At 50.4% G+C, this 16631-nt stretch overlaps 1 protein-coding gene across 1 annotated transcript in view; it reads left to right on the forward strand.

The window, feature by feature from the left end:
* LOC144109642 (uncharacterized) overlaps positions 1 to 16631 on the forward strand; it is a 36683-nt gene that overhangs the window by 19543 nt on the left and 509 nt on the right. The window contains exons 6-7 of the mRNA XM_077642457.1: positions 5424 to 5587; positions 15534 to 15855. Of these exons, the coding sequence (XP_077498583.1) occupies positions 5424 to 5587; positions 15534 to 15855 (486 nt within the window). The remainder of the gene's footprint in view (positions 1 to 5423; positions 5588 to 15533; positions 15856 to 16631) is intronic.

Here is a 16631-nt window from a genome sequence, read left to right on the forward strand (position 1 = left end):
TCGTGTGGTGTCCCTGGGCGACTTCGGGATAGAGGGAACAACTTTACTCTCCAATTTGCGAAGATGTGGTGGCCGCGTTGGTGTCGGCAGTAGAGCTCTGTGTTGGGTCACGGTTGATCTTGCACCGGCCATCTCGGAGAAGAGCCCTGAGTTTTCTTGCGGTTGTTTGGGGCGGCACCCTTGTAGGACCCGTGTTTTACCGTCCTCAACCTGTCGCTGCGTCTCCGCGATGGTCGGGAACTGTGGGTCTCCGGCTTGTATGTATTCTTCCTGGTGGCTCTTGAGAACCTCTCAGTAGGTGCGAGCTACTTGGGTGTGCCACTGGACGGGGAACCGGCTGTAATCGTCTCTTGTCGGCAGGCGGTCTTGCCATTCTGTCAGGAAATGTCGCTCGTAGTCAAGGAGGAGGTTATAAATATGCCATGACAAGATGGAAACTCTACCAAAACTTGGATGAACTCCAAGTTTCCGCCTTGACTCGGTCTGCCGAAATGGTTCCAGATGACGGAAGCCTCCTGTCCTGTCTGCGTTTTATTCTGTTTATTTGCTTACTCTTTCTGGCCGGGGCACGCGAGTGCACGCATCTCTAATTTTTATTTGTTGGAAAATTCCGCCACCATCTCTTTCTGTACACCTTACCCGCTTAAATGCTCCCGCCATTGTTATTTAGCCCCCACACGACACTGGCATGAGCTCGGATGTTTTACCATTGTGTGTCTGGGTGTTTTCATGCACAGTGCACGTGTGTCTAGTTAAGCTCACGGCGCCGCTGATTCGGCCTTGGCTCCGGCTGCCGAAGTGGTTCCAGATGACGGAAGCTCCGGCCCTGTCTGCATTTTATTCTCTTTATTTGTTTGCTCTTTATGGCCGGGGCACGCGAGTGCACGCGTCTCTTAACTTTTCTGTGTTGGGCGATCCCGCCACCGTCTGTTCCTGTGCACCTTACTCGCCGCCGCTCTGTTGCCTTGAGGGGTGGCCATTATCCCCTTACGCTCCTTGTTTTTCTTTTTTTTTTCTCGTCCCGCGTCGGCTCCCTGCGGCTGCGGGGTGGGCGGCGGGGGACAGCGCGTTTTTCTTTTTTAATTGTTCCCCTTTTTTTCATTTCTCTCTCTTTTTTTCTAGTATTCTTTGCCTCCGTCTGTTTGTTTTGTTCATGTGTCGTACATGTGTGCCAGTGCCAACTCCTAAGAGGAAGAAGATCCCTGTAACCGCAGTCTTGAGAAAGGACAGGCTGTGTCCGAAACGTAGACTCAAATCTATGGCTAAATGAAGCGTTTCGAACTTTGCATTTTGCCTCTAGCTACCAAATACGTTTATCTTATATATATATATATATATATATATATATATATATATATATATATATATATATATATATATATATATATATTGCTTTTCTTAAGTGTTCTTTTTTTTACTTTACTTCCTAAGAAATTGTCTTTCGGCTATCGATTAAGACCACATTTTAAAAAAGAATAGAAAACATTCAACTCTGTTTTCCTCAATTCTAGTCCACCAATTTCGGAAAATAATTTTGAAAATTGTAAAATTTTGACGTACTTTTGCGGCAATATTGAACATAATGGTCCATTCTTCTGATATGTAGCGAAATCTTTCTTTTAAAGTGTTTCCACCTGTCGCATCAAAAAGTCAAGACTGCCGTAGAGAGCCAAAGGGGAATTCTATTCACCAGAGCAAAACGTTAATTGAAAAAATAATTCAATACTGCCGTCGGGTGATCTGCGGATATATTGATTGCTAAAGTGAAATCTTACATTACAGGAAAAAAATCCATTCATTAATGGTTTTCCGCTCAAAAATGCTTTTGTCTAGAATTGCTGGGTATGTAAGAGCTCCAAGGGTCACTTTTCGGTTCCAGAGTTCGCAATTTATTCTACTGTTGTTCGTTCCTGTGCTATTTGTGTTGCCAGTCTCATCACATGGTCTTATATCTTCTCTCTTTCTACACCCTCTTCCTTTCCTTGCCTTTTCTACTGGCATTGAAAGAGGCGTTGGACCTAAATTTCTCGAATATTTGTCACCAGATTGCACATTTCATTTTCCCAATTTCTGGGCTAGTGCTGTTGCCATCAAGAGCAGCTCTTTTATTTACAGAAAATATTTCGAAACTGTTTTCATGTGCTTGATGACAACCGCATGACGTTACTAACATTCCTTTAAAAAAATTAACCGTGGTTCAACCCGGCTGAACCTAAGAGGACGAACGAAGGTTGTCCAACCTGACGCCTTTCTTTATTGTAAAGGTCATCAGCTTTCACTTGATGGCGACGATAAATCGTCGAAGCACTAGTTCCGGCACGTTGCTCACGCATGGCTTTTTGTGAAGGTAAGCAGTAGTAGTAGTAGTAATAGTAGTAGTAGTAGTAGTAGTAGTGGTAGTAACTAGTTGAATAGAAGAGGAAAGAAAAAATGCACGGGTCTGTGACTGATGTGTCGTCACCACTACCACCACTCCCAGCGTGCAGATAGGGAGGAGGAGAATAGGTAGAGGAGGAGAGGAAGGGGAGAAAGAGAGTATAGAGTCGCCGGAGTCGAAGTCGCAGCACACGCCACACGCTTCCACATAGCGAACGGCGCGTCACTCCATTTCTGGCAGTTGCGAGAGTGCCGTCGGCTCCGCATACGCAGCTGTGGCTAGGCGCAGCGATTCACGTGATTCAGCGAGTTGCGAGGAGATCGAGCGCTGTCGGCTCAACGCGCGCAGCTGTGCTGAGTTACGTGGCACGACGTCAGAGCCAAGCCTCTACTCCCCCTGGTTTGAAGGTCAAATTTCATAGCCACATGACCTTCAGCTTCGTATCGGAAGAGTGGAGCTCTCGCTCTAAAAAAACGCGAAAATTTGGCTCTGACTTAATAATTACTACTGGTGGTTGAGATTGGAAGGGGAATTGCTGTGCTCTCGGTGCAGGCGGCTTCCGTTGGATGTGCGGTAAGACTGCGCCGAGTCTTGTTGACCAGATTAGTCAGTCGCAGTGTCCACTCTTTCCACAACACAAGCAGTCACGTTCATGTATGCATAATGTTTTCTAAATCGAGTAGATTTATGTCTTCATGCTTCATTTTTCCATTTTTCCTTCTAAGGCGTGAGGACTTCGACATTTTGCGCACCTTTTCTGTGTTTGTATACCAGGCATTCCAGAGCGGAGGTTATTGAGCGCAAGAAACTAACGCATGAAATCTGCTGAAGCTTGAGGTGGCATTTGGCTACTGCTTTCATTTCGTTCGCGTTGCTTTCATGTTGTTTGTACCTCTATGACTGATGCCCCTATTTACCAGCTGTTGAAACAGGGATACAGTTTATTTATTTATAGGCCAAAAGTCGAAATACAAGGATGTCCTAAATCATGGTCCACCAGCGAGCGGACCATGCTCTTAGCTAATGAAGGTTTTATTTCTCTGCTTCAACGTACGTCCCTGAAGGCCGCAGCAGAAGAATGGCTTTAACGTGATTATTGCGCGGCCGTAAATTTCGTGTGGGTGAATTAATACATGTAACTGTACATAGCACTTAGAGAGGAACACACCAATATAGCGCAGCTCGGCTTCTTTTCTCAGCATTGGAAAAAAAATTTTTCTGGCAGCGACCAACAAAAATTTCAGTGCAGTTCAACGCTATAAAATTTAAACTTAATGCAGAATAATATCACCGCCATTCGTCAGCGTCAAGTGTTGTTTACCTCAAATCTAATATTTAAGGATCGTGCGGCTGTCACCAATGCGAAAGTAATATATGCCTCATGTGAAGGAAAACTGTCACAGGAAGTTGTCCGAAAAATGTGGGTACAAAACGTGTCGACAGGAAGTGGTACCTAGCTCTCACGTGACCTAATTCGAAAAAAGAAATTCGCCGGCTTTCGGGTTTACCCGCCGCGGTGGCTTAGTGGTCAGGGCGCTCGACTACTGATCCGGAGTTCCCAGGTTCGAACCCGACCGCGGCGGCTGCGTTTTTATGGAGGAAAAACGCTAAGGCGCCCGTGTGCTGTGCGATGTCAGTGCACGTGTAAGATCCCCAGGTGGTCGAAATTATTCCGGAGCCCTCCACTATGGAACCTATTTCTTCTTTCACTCCCTCCTTTATCCCTTCCCTATCGGCGCGGTTCAGGTGTCCAACGATATATGAGAATGATACTGCGCCATTTCCTTTCCCCAAAAAACAATTATTATTATTATTTCGGGTTCAAACCCAGGCCTTCTGCGTTCTCGCGTGTGCCACGAAGGGTCGTTGGTTCAAGCTCGTTAGAGGGGGACGAAGTGGACGCGTTGTAGTGTGTATCACAGTGTAGTGTATGTCTACTGATTTTAGACAACGATGATCAAGGGTGGCGTGATAAGTGTCACGTGACAACGATGACGTAGAAAAATTGCTGACATCATCCAAGGGTCACGTGGTAAGTGTCACGTGTCAAAGATGACTTCTAAAAACATTTCTGACGTCGAAACGCAAATGCTTTTCCATTTCTCCAATGCATCTACAACTGCACTGCTTCAACTTCTTAGACAGCGTTTTTATTACATTAAAATGCGACATCAGTATTCGTATGCCAGGTCACGTAGGAAGGCGCATGTACAGTACTGTGCATTTTTATCGTGAAGATTTTCAAAAATTTCCCCGGCTCAACCGCTGGCTCATTTGCGGTGAAACTGCACGCAGATGGTAACTTTTGTATCGTAGCAAGTTTGACAACGGTACTTACTTAGTTGAGCCGTGCATGAGGCGAAAACGTAATCGTCTACGTAGAGGTCGGCGAACCAAAGCCCGCAGATGACGTTTTTTCGCTGAAGAGCGGCAGTGGCGCCATCTGTTTTTGCAGTGGAAAACGTCACGACAAGGCCACAGAGGCGAGCATTGCGAACAATACTCTTTGAAGGTGAAAGCAGTCGTTCTAATATTTTTTTTCCCGCTCAATTAGCCCAAAATGTTCTAAGCGCTTCAGTTGAAGCAGACGAAACGGCCGGAACGGCATAATCAAACAGCCCGCGCTTCTTGCAATGTTCGCCTCGGCGGCCCTGTGAAATTTTCTACTGCAAAAACAGGTGGCGCCGCTGCCGCCATTCAGCGAAAAACGTCGTCTGCGGGTTTTAGTTCGCCGATATCTACGTAGACGATTACGTTTTCGCATCATGCATGGCTCAACTAAGTAAGTACCGTTGTCAATCTTGCTACGATACAAAAGTTACCATAATACGCAAGCCCTGTGTGCAGTTTCATCTCAAATGAGCCACCGGCTGAGGCGGGGAAACTTTTGAAAATCTTCACGATAAAAATGCACAATACTTTATAGTCTGCGCAACTATAGTACTATAATTGCGCAGTACCAATAGTTGCTCATATAGGGTGCGCTTTTTACGTGCGAGCTTCTTACTGTGTGCATATTGTTGGTGCGTCAATTTTCACACTGCAGGAAGACGCTTACAACGAGGACGAGACGGGACTTCTGCCTGCATGCACATATGCCGAGATTGCACCCAGCGATGCAAGTTTAACAATGCCGCCCGAGCCCTCCACTACCACCACCAGCACATTTAAGCCCCAGTACAGGCCGGTTATCTGTGTTGTGGATGCCATGTGAGTAAACGACCCTGGTTCATTGGCCTTTCACCTGTTTTGCTGCGCGAATTATCGCTAGTATTTCAATTAGTCGGAGTATAATTGCACTCTATTTTATTTTTGCCTCAAGGGCATCACATGAGGGGTAGGCCTACATCAGCATTAAGCAATTAGTTCCTGTAGTGGTGCCTCGAACCAATCGTGGGCACTGTATGGCACAGTTTCCATTGGTAAGCTGTTCCATTCTCTGGCAGTCTGGCTTAAGAATGACTTGAGATGGGCAGAGGTGGATGCACAAATTTCGGGTGGTTAATACGGCGTGAATCACGGTGGACTGGGGAGATGACGGAAGTGCTCAGGGCTGAATGGTAGAATTTATGACAAAGGCAAAGTCTGGTTATAATGCAGCGAGATTCAAGGCAAGAGAGGTTAACTTGATATTTTAGTGATGCAAAGCTAGAGTGGTACGAATAATCTGAGTATCACGGTGTGGAGCACTGACCACGACCTGCTGACTCAAGCCGCCGCCCTACAGTCAGTCAAAGATATTCTGGTGGAGGTGAGATCGATCTCGTGTCCCATACCCCAACGTTTAGCCGGCGCTACAGTCCTATACCCGTCAAGACGCCAGTCCACCGTGCTCACCGCCGGATTCGAGGCTTACCACCTGAGCCTGAACCATCGGGTATGTCCTTGGAACAACTTTGGCGCCGCCTCAATGCCTGCCGCGACTTCCCCCCCCCCCCCCAATGCTTGGCGCGACCACACCCTGCTTCACGCTCCAGAACTCCCGCATCACGAAGTCCCTCCACGTCGACATCTTTGAGGACGTGGAAAACTGGTTGCAGCACTACGAGCGAGTTTCCGCGTTTAACCAGTGGGATGACGCCGCCCAGCCCGTGAACCTCTACTTCAGTCTAGACGACGGCGCTCGGACCTGGTCGCGCGGATTGAAGGACGTTGAAGTTTGCCATTTTCTCGCACCGAAGGACGTGCTACCGAGCCCTCTCTTGCCGGGTCCCTGTCTTGTCACCAACACCGTGAGAATATTACGTCGACTTATGCTTCCTCAATTCGTCTTCAGTTCTCAGTGTGCTAAACTGCATACGAGTGAGTCGTATGGGGTCACTCTGCGTCCAGCCGGCCCGGAAGGCGAGCTTCCGTGCAAGCTACACGCAGGCGTTATTCAAGTAAGCAAAACGTTTCCCCAACCCGTGGCGCAGAGTCGCAGCCACGGCAGGTCCGGACGAAATAGGCAACGGCAGGGCACGCTAGGAAACAGTTTATTATCCTAACGCGAGGTAAAGCACACTGCGGAACAATGTTCTATCCGTAAAATTGATGTTCAGTAGCTCACCAAGTCGTTGACGTCGACCGGCGTTGGTGTTCGGGGGCCGGCGGGCAGCGGATGGGGTCCGTGGGGCACTTAGGTAAGGTCCGGCAGCGAGAGTCCCTTCCCGCCGCGCGTTCCCCCCTTTTATCCCTTCGGGCATTTCCTCCCTGGCAGTAAATCGTTGCCATGAAGCTTAGGCGTGCTACCCTCTCCGCAGAAGGCAGCGCGCTGTCGTGACGTCACGTCAGTGCTGGGGCGGAAATGAGCAGAGTCGCGGGGGTGCCTTCTCCCCACATTCCTGGTGGCCAGCGCACCCGTGTAAGTCACGGTCGCCGCTGGCGCAGGGGACGAGGAGGGGATACCTGTGTATCCCACATCCTCCTCCCCTCCTTAAGAAGCCTCCCGAACACAGAAACAGGGGCAACATTACTTGATCTTCTCCGCCATCCTGGGATCGAAGTTCTTCAGCTCCCGCAGGTGCATCGGTTGACGGCCGCGCCACGCCCCCGCCGATCAGCTGCTTCGCTCCGAGGGCTTGGCCTCCCGCACGATGAAGCTTGGCATCTTGCTCCCTGTCACAGTCTTCCGAGTTTGCGCGGCTGCGCCGTTCCGGTGAATTCGATCGACCGCCTCCCTGGCGCCGGCTGCGATGGCTTGGAGGCCAGGTCCATGGCTGTGCCCCTGAGGTACTGGGTCAGGTGGCTTCAGGGGCCGGAGCCACCCAGGCTTGCTGTCCGGTGCACATCGTCTCGCTGCCACCTTCTGCGACGGAGCGGCCTGTATCCTGTTCGCCGCATCCATCCGGGGCAGCTGTGGCGAGACCAGTCAGCAGTCACCTCCGGCTGCTGCTGCTGCCCTGGCGACTACTGCAGGATCCTGGCCTGCAGTTTTCCCAGCGGCCTTCGATTCGCGGGCCTGCGGACACGGTAGTCTGCGGGCCATGCGAGTCGTCCCAGCGGAGACCTTCATGCCGCCTTCGGAATACCGCAGAAGTCTGCGTGGACGCTGTCGGCGTGACCTCCGCTGCAAGACGTGCCTGAAGGACATGAAGACCAGGAGACTCCTCCATAGCATGTACATTCAGGCGCGTGGGTCTATTTAAGGTTGGGGGGATGTGGGGACCTGCCCTGCAGCCCGCTGAGTTTGCTTTCCCGCGAGGCACCGTGAAGCGGCGGTCTCACCTCGAGGCTGAGCGCATTCCCTTGTGAGTTACATTAACTGGCAAGAGAGGGCGCCAGCATCGCTGCGCGGAGACTGCCAAAGCCGGCGCGCGGGAGAGGGGGCAGGGGGGCTTCGGCTGGGATCGTCGGCGCAAGCGGACGCGTCGCTCGCGGCTCCGCTCTTCACCGGCGGGACGAGGAAGCGACGGGGAGACAGGCTCCCGTACTCGTCCCGTCCGGCCTTCGGAGTATTTATCCCTTGCCCTAGCGCGGGCGAACATTCGCTCGGAACCTTGCTGGTGAGTCGGACGACCTCGATTCATTAGCGTACCTTGTTGCTAGCTGGCGTTATTGTTTCTGTAGCAATAAATGGCTGTTTGTGTTAGCCAATGTGTCGTTCCTTTGTTCCCTCAGAGCAAGGCCCGCCGTGGTTGGCGTGCGATCGGTAGCGTACGCGATCACGTGGTGGGGTCCGGGCGGCTTTCAACCGTGTCAGCCACGATTGAGTGGGGAGAACGTTCTTATCTCCCCAATTCAAACCCCACATCTGGCGCCCAACGTGGGGCCTGCTCTTGGAACATTGGACTGTCGGTTCGGTTCGAGGAACGCTCTTTGTCCGGACTTGACAAGTGCTAGGCCTAGAATGAATTTTGATCGCTAGGACCTGCGGCATGCTTTCTTGAGTGCGAGGTGTATTATTGCGCTGCAGCATGTTTGAACTTTTCGGCATGCTCAGCACATTTTTTTCCCCTGGAGTTTCTTCGTGAGAATCGGTCCGCATCGAGGGAGAGCGAGGCCTAGCGCCCGCGGAGTCGCCGAGCCCGAAGCGAGTGAGTACGGAAGCCGCATGGGTGGTCCGAGTTTCTGTATATATTTTCTCTACTGCCTCTTTTTCGGTTCTGGGAGCCGCGGCTACGGGAGCCGGGTGGCCTGGGGCCACGGGTGCCGCTACGAGCTCGCTGGTATTGCAGCTCGGCACCGGGCGCTTGGACACCGTCCGATACGTAGGGCGCCGACCGCTCAGAAGCTGCTTTGTGCAGTGAGCGGGGTAGGACCACCCCACAAAGCTGACGTCAACTCGCCGCTGCGCGCACATAACCCGTTTCGGGTCTTTGTTGTGGTCACGGTCGTTGTCGGAGTGGTAGTTAGGCCTGAGGCTTTTCGGAGCTGCCTGCACCACGTTAAAAGAGACATGGCCACCGGACCATGTCGTTGAGAGGGGGCGCACTTTGCTGCCCGCCCGTTTTTTTTGTAACCTCTCACGAACTGAGCAGTCTTGTTCAACTCAAGAAAGGGCTTTGTTCACTCGAACTTTGCGTTTGCACGGCCGCCGACACGTTTTGCTAGCGAGTAAGGCATTGTGCCACGAGGCCCTTGCAGATGCCGTTTGCCCTCCCGTGACCTACGTTAAAGGCACGCCGAGAGTGTTTCGGCAATTTTGCAGACTCGGTGGAGCCACCCAGGCTTGCTGTCCGGTGCACATCGTCTCGCTGCCACCTGCTGCTTCGGAGCGGCCTGTGTCCTGTTCGCCGCATCCATCCGGGGCAGCTGTGGCGAGACCAGTCAGCAGTCACCTCCGGCTGCTGCTGCAGTGGCGACTACTGCAGGATCCTGGCCTGCAGTTTTCCCAGCGGCCTTCGATTCGCGGGCCTGCGGACACGGTAGTCCGCGGGCCATGAGGGTCGTCCCAGTGGAGACCTTCACGCCGCCTTCGGAATACAGCAGAAGTCTGCGTGGATGCTGTCGGCGTGACCTCCGCTGCAAGACGTGCCTGAAGGACATGAAGACCAGGAGACTCCTCCATAGCATGTACTTTCAGGCGCGTGGGTCTATTTAAGGTTGGAGGATGTGGGGACCTGCCCTGCAGCCCCCTGAGTTTGCTTTCCCGCGAGGCACCGTGCAGCGGCGGTCTCACCTCGAGGCTGAGCGCATTCCCTTGTGAGTTCCATTCACTGGCAAAAGGGGGCGCCAGCATCGCTGCCGGAGACTGCCAAAGCCCACGCGCGGGAGAGGGGGCAGAGGGGCTTCGGCAGGGATCGTCGGCGCAAGCGGACGCGTCGCTCGCGGCTCCGCTCTTCGCCGGCGGGGCGAGGAAGCGACGGGGAGACAGGCTCCCGTACTCGTCCCGTCCGGCCTTCGGAGTATTTATCCCTTGCCCTAGCGCGGGCGAACATTCGCTCGGAACCTTGCTGGTGAGTCAGACGACCTCGATTCATTAGCGCACCTTGTTGCTAGCTGGCGTTATTGTTTCTGTAGCAATAAATGGCTGTTTGTGTCAGCCAATGTGTCGTTCCTTTGTTCCCTCAGAGCAAGGCCCGCCGTGGTTGGCGTGCGCTCGGTAGCGTACGCGATCACGGGGTGGGGTCCAGGCGGCTTTCAACCGTGTCAGCCGCGATTGAGTGGGGAGAACGTACTTATCTCCCCAATTCAAACCCCACAGTCGCCAACCGCTGGCGGTTTCGTAAACATTCTGCGACACTAATTTGTCTCTACCTTCCCTGAACCCCACTTCAAGAAAGTTCAATCGAAAAAAAAATAGTGGGCTTGACAATACAAGAATCAGGAACAGGGTCTGCTTGGCTTTCTTGAGCTAAAAAGTAAGATTCAGGCATTTGCGTCTGATTAGACGCATTGCTACTAAAACAGGTCGCGCCCGCTCTCATGTTGCAGGAGAGTTGCTGATGCATTTTTATGGCGCAAGGGCATCTGTGGCCAAGGAGCGCCATGGCACAATATATTTTCGACTGCTCAAGGAGGGGTCAAAGACCCATTTCCCAAGAATTTCACTCTAAAGAAACCGAGCACCAGACCAGGGGAACGCCTGTACCCGTTGTATTACCGGCGGCTACCCGACGCTACTGGGTATCGAAACACGCACCTCCCGCATGCGAGGCGGTTGCTCAACCACTCCGCCACCGCTGCGGTGGCCAACTGCTGGCAGTTGGTGCGAGAGGTTGTGCAACCACGCCTTCTTTACCAAACCCGATTCCAGCATTTGACTAGGGCTCAATGGGATCGCCTTGAAGCTGCTAATCGAGGCAATGAGGACAATCGCTTGCCTTCCCCGCATCACCCCGATCGTGGTGCTGCGAGAACAGGCGCAGCTGAATCCGCTAGATGACCTGGTGCAGCAACGACGCGATGCTCGCTGCCTAAAGTCAAGCCTTACACACAGAACGTGTGCACTCAGGGCATATGCTTCAACGCACTTCATTCTCAGTTCTCTCGCCCTGCCGTTTTTTGGAGCTAAGCGACAAAAAAAACCAACGATATACGTCGGCGGTATCACCGCGGCGTCGTCGTTTCGCGACCGAATTATAGAGCAAGACGCCAATCTGCCGCATGGCTCCATCGTTAAGTACATTGACGCGAGCGTCCAGGCCTGCGAAACAACTGCAGTTTTTAGCCCTTGCAAGCCTGCCCTGAACAGAACGTCCAGGTTTCGCCTCCCAGAATATCCTTCCTCCGCTCGTGCGGAGATGCTTGCGGTTCAAGAGGCACTTTGCCCTGTGGCCGCCATTCCCGTGCTACCTACAGCCCGCATTGTCATTCGCACCGACGCCCTTCACGTCACACGACTACTACGACCTGTCAGTTGCACCCCAGATACTTGCAAAAGCGTCCATCGTCTAGCAGCACGCATCCCGCAGCGAATCATAATTGAGTGGTTCCCACTTGACGCACTGTGCTCACAAAGCCGTGCAGATTCTGCAACCCGCCTTGACCTCGTCTTTGCGTCGAGTCCTCGCTCTGGATGACACCGCCCTCCTTTTAGCAAGAAAGGAACACCTCTGGCGTCGCACACGTGCTCTAATCCCTCCGTGTGCGGTAACCCTCCCTCGCCATCTTACCCGTACACAGAAGATTTCGCTTCGGAAGATCCCGGTCGGGGTTGCCCTAACTGCCGCCGTGACACGAAAGTTGCCGCAATTTCAAGGTTTATAACCTCGCCCCTGGTGTCCAGTCTGCAAGACCAGAAATACTGAGGCCGATATTCACCACCTGCTGTGGGTTTTCCCGGTGTTGAAGCCGACGAGATTTTCGCACCCGACAGCACTGGGTCTCTCGTCGAACAATCCTGATTCATATACATCATCGTTCACCCCTCGACTTCATTAGATCGGCGAACCTTTTTATTTATTTAAGCATCCTCGTCATCTATCATTACCTACCCTTTTACTCCCCCAGGCAATAAACATCGCTTTAAAAACATAATTACGAATATAAGAAATTCGGCGCGCGATTCTGGATGGATTCCAGGGCTTTGTTAAGATTCACTTAATGGAGTCCCCAACAGCTGATGCATGTTCAGGTTGCCGTGAGGTAAAAGGCTGCGGTAAGCCGTATGTTGCATTTCAGGTAGGTATATATATGCTGTTATATTCATAATGTGGGCGTCCAAGTTAGATCCTGTGTTCGGCTGATTCTTAGGTATTTGTATGATGGTGCATGTCCTATCGCTTCTCCGCATATGCTGTAATTTGATGGACGATACGAGTGACCACTTATTATCCATAAATGAAATGGTCATATGATCAGTAAATGCTCTTGTGCAAGACTGGTGGTGCCAGGTTAAACCAGGCGACCTACCGCTCTTCGGGCGATACCAAGGGAGTGGCAAATGATAAAAAAGAAGAGCACGTGTTGTGGACAGGCAGCCCACAACAGCGCCTTTACCTTGATCATGGAGAAGTGCATGGGATTTAACGTCCAGCACCGTGGGTAGGCCGCGAGAGAATCCTTAGTAGAGGAATCCTGATTATTTTGACTGCCTGAGATTCTTTCTTCTGCCCTGACATTACGCAGCTGACATTACGCAGCAATGCTGCTTGGATTTATGTCGGTTACAGCGGCCTGGATTGGGTCTCGCACTTTACGCGATTGCCTAGTAAGCATGCAGAGGCTCGCACTAGGCTTGCGGAAGCATCTTCTGTTCTAGCGCAGCCTCCTAAAGTCGCTAGGTAGCCATCAAGATGAAAACAAACCGGCAACAGCACAGCAGAAAGCTACCCGGGATCACTGCGCAAAATGAACTTGAGGCACACCTGAGGCAGTGTGGGAGTAACGTATTTCGTTCGACATGTTCTGTACAGGACGCGCTAAGTCCGCTGCTATGGACAAGGGTGGCGCCGTTAAAGAATCTCATGGTTCGCTTACACGCAAAACATAAAAACCCACGAGAGCACCAGATTAGATGGTCGTTGCCGTAGCTCAGTAGGTAGAGCACCGGACGCGATATTCGGAGGTGGTGGGTTCGGATCCCACCGGCGGCATGGTTGTTTTTCTCCTGCTTTGTAAGCAATTTTTTTTAAGAACCTGATTAATCGAAGTATTTTTCTCCCTTTGATCAACACTAAAAGTTAAAAAAATAGAAACATTCCCTTGTGCACCTCGGTTTAAGTGACTGTTGGCTTCCTTCAAATGCTTATCAAAAACGAGCCCTTCATTTCCTTTGCCTAGTGAACTGACACACGCTTAAAATTGTAAGAAGGATTTAGTGAAGTTTCGACTGGGGACCAGCCTTCTTCAGAGTTTAAACATCCGTAAACCCTTGTTATGTTTTTAAGCGTGTGCGAGTCTACTGTATAAGTGTATAACTTCTGGTTCATATATATATATATATATATATATATATATATATATATATATATATATATAAGGAAATGACGGGCTCGTTTGACAAACTTATAAAGGGAACCAACAGTCACCGAAACCAAGGTGCAAAGGGGAATGTTTAATTCTTTTTTTAATGTGATCAGTGGGACAATTTACGTCGATTAATCTATTGCTTAAAGAAAATTGCTTATAAAGCAGCAGAAAAAAGAACCATGCCGCCGGTGGGATCCGAACCAACGACCTCCGAATATCGCGTCCGGTGCTTCTGCCAACAGTGCTACGGCGACGGCCGTCCAATCTGCTGCTCTCGTGGGTATTTATGTTTACTGCGTGCAAGCGAACCTTGAGAGTGTTCACCAGCGACACACTCGTCCATAGCGGCGGACGTGGCACGTCCTGTATTACTGCGAACGTGACGTGGAACGTCATCTGACGGCGAGGGCGGACACTGCGAGAGGCTTCTTATGCTACCTATGGCACCAAGACTGCCAGAACCGAGACTCTCGTTAAGCTATTAGCAGACAAGTTAAGAGAAATGAGGGGCTCGTTTGACAAATACATGAAGGAAGCCAATAGTCACCGAAACCAAGGTGCATTGGGGAATGTTTTCTTTTTTTCTTTAATTTATTGTGCGGATTAGTGGGAGAAAAATACTTCATTTAGGCTTTGATTTAAAGAAAACTACTTATAAAGCAGCAGAAAAAACGACCATGCCGCCGATGGGATCCGAACCCACGACCTCCCAATATCGCGTCCGGTGATCCTACCAACTGAGCTACGGCGACGGCCGTCCAATCTGCTGTTCTCGTGGGTATTTATGTTTATTGCGTGTAAGCGAACCTTGGGAGTGTTCGCCAGCGCCACCCTCGTCCATAGCGGCGGACGTGGCACGTCCTGTATTATCGCAAATGTGCCGTGGAACGTCATCTAACGGCGAGGGCGGACACTGTGCGAGAGCCCTCTTATGCTACCTATGGCATCAAGACTGTCAGAACCGAGACCCTTGTTAAGCTATTAGCAGACAAGTTAAGGGAAATGAGGGGCTCTTTTGACAAATACATGAAGGAAGCCAACAGTCACCGAAACCAAGATGCAAAGGGGAATGTTTAATTTTTTTTAATGTGTAGTGATGATCTGAGGGATATTACTTCTATTAATCTATCGCTTAAAGAAAATACTTATAAAGCAGCAGAAAAAACAACAATGCCGCCTGTGGGATCCGAACCCACGACCTCCGAATATCGCGTCCGGTGCTCTTTATATATATATATATATATATTGTTAGGAGGGCATTATGGACCAGAAGGTATACAATTATACAGTGGACTCACACACTCTAAAACATATAACAATGGTTTACGGACGTTTCGACTCTAAAGAAGGCTATATATATATATATATATATATATATATATATATATATAATATATATATATATATATATGGTTGTGAGGAAAGGAAGGCACTACGAACCAGAAGTTATAGACTTACACATTAGACTCACACACGCTTTAAAGCATAACAATGGTTTGCGGACGAGTCGACTCTGAAGAAGGCTGGTCACCAGTCGAAGCGTCACTAAATCCTTCTTACTTTTTAAGCGTGTGTCAGTTTACATATATATATATATATATATATATATATATATATATATATATATATATTAAGTGCCATCGCACTAATGCAGCCATAAGCCTCGTCGCCACCTACAATTTTCGCGCGCTTCTCTGGTAAATCTTGAAATGTGTGCAAACGCAGGCATAAATTCGTGTTTCACTACGACCTTCTTGCAGTAATGATCGCGGTCTATGGGCTCGATCTATATGACACGCGTTTTCTCTTCTTGCTGCCGCAGGTACATCTTCAGTCGACAATCCAGCAACGGCTTCCACTACAGCCTTAAGGCCATCCCCAATCGTTACTGCACAGCGATGGTCTACTACTCTGTGGGCATTTCACACGGATACCATGCTCAGTACAAACTGGATAGGAATCGAGCCAAAGATGCCCTCGAGGAGCTCGTGTACTCAGCCAGACGCAGCCACCGCAATCAGAGCATTCCCGTCTACTTGACCGTCGGCGGATCGCGGAATGACAGCACGGGAATCTCTGAAGCATTGAAGGCGAACATGTTGCATACGTCCATTGAACTTCTTCCTGGCGCTCAAGGTGTTCAGGCAAGTGGCGTGCAGTTTTGCGGTGGGCACCCCTCGACAGCTGATGAAATCGGCGGCCACTTTGCACCGTTGTTTTGGAGTCCAGCTATGTTCGCATTAGCCGGGCGCATGTGACATCGGCTGACCGCTATATCTGTTTTGCACAACGCCCAACCTTCTTGTCAATCACCAACTGGTTGCTACGAAATTTCTGACAATCCGATCTCACGGCTGTCAGTAGTTAGACTAAGGAGTATTAGCACTGCGCCTGCCGCGGTGCTCAGTGGTTAAGGCGCTCGGCTTCTGATTCGAAGTACCCGGGTTGGAACCCGACCGCGGCGGCCAGGTTTCGATGGAGGCGAAACGCGAAAGGCGCCCGTGTACCGTGCGATGTTAGTGCACGTTAAAGATCCCCACTTGGTCGAAATCATTCCCAAGCCCTCCAATACGGCACCTGTTTCTTTCTTCTTTCACTCCCTCCTTCATCCCTTCCCTTACGGCGCGGTTCAGGTGTCCAACGATATATGAGACAGATACTTTTATTTCCTTTCTTCATAAACCAACCAATCTGTGACAAGCGATATACCGTATCTTTTCTTATTCTGCAAGTTCTAAAAGTACGCTTTTTGAGTTACAAGAGCGGCTTTTCCGCCTTAGCATTGTCAGCGATATAGCGCATCAGAATACATCTAAGACTTGTTTATTAGTAGGTTGGTTAACTAATATTGAGTACTTATGATATTGCTGTCAGCCTCCTTAATTATCGAGAGACGTATATAGCACCGCAATATCCATAT

This window comes from Amblyomma americanum, chromosome 11, assembly GCF_052857255.1.
Source record: "Amblyomma americanum isolate KBUSLIRL-KWMA chromosome 11, ASM5285725v1, whole genome shotgun sequence".
Taxonomy (NCBI): Eukaryota; Metazoa; Arthropoda; class Arachnida; order Ixodida; family Ixodidae; genus Amblyomma; species Amblyomma americanum.